General features: G+C 47.1%; 1 protein-coding gene across 1 annotated transcript in view; it reads left to right on the top strand.

Annotated features, from left to right (window-relative positions):
• Positions 1-393, top strand: part of LOC119590580 (ephrin type-B receptor 1-like) — a gene marked incomplete at its 5' end in the record, with an annotated part of 34,373 nt that overhangs the window by 15,932 nt on the left and 18,048 nt on the right. Inside the window, 1 exon segment of the mRNA XM_037939255.1 lies at positions 222-377. Coding sequence (XP_037795183.1) covers positions 222-377 — 156 coding nt within the window.

Raw genomic sequence — 393 nt, 5'->3', positions numbered from 1 at the left:
GGCTTCAACTCTGCGTCTGTTGGAGTTACAATCCATCTGGAAAATTTAAAAGGACGTGATGGTAACTGAGTACTTGTTTGACCCCGGATTGCACTCGAACTGAGCCCTTGCGCAATATTTAGTGACATTATCTTATTTGTTAATTCGTGTATTTTGTACAGGAGTGAAAGGAAAAAAAAAACTTTGGGCAAGGAATTTATAAGCTCTTCTCTTCTTTACAGTATGTCCTCCAGGCAAGTTCAAGGATGCTGTGGGTGCATCTGCATGTCGTGCATGCCCGGACCACAGTGCCGCTCCTCATGCAGGTGCCACCGAGTGCCGTTGCGACACTGGCTACTACCGTGCCCACAAAGATCCTCGGAGCATGCCATGTACCCGTAAGTAACGCACCAT

Source organism: Penaeus monodon, chromosome 27, assembly GCF_015228065.2.
Source record: "Penaeus monodon isolate SGIC_2016 chromosome 27, NSTDA_Pmon_1, whole genome shotgun sequence".
Classification (NCBI taxonomy): domain Eukaryota; kingdom Metazoa; phylum Arthropoda; class Malacostraca; order Decapoda; family Penaeidae; genus Penaeus; species Penaeus monodon.
This window is presented reverse-complemented; position numbering and strand designations above follow the sequence as displayed.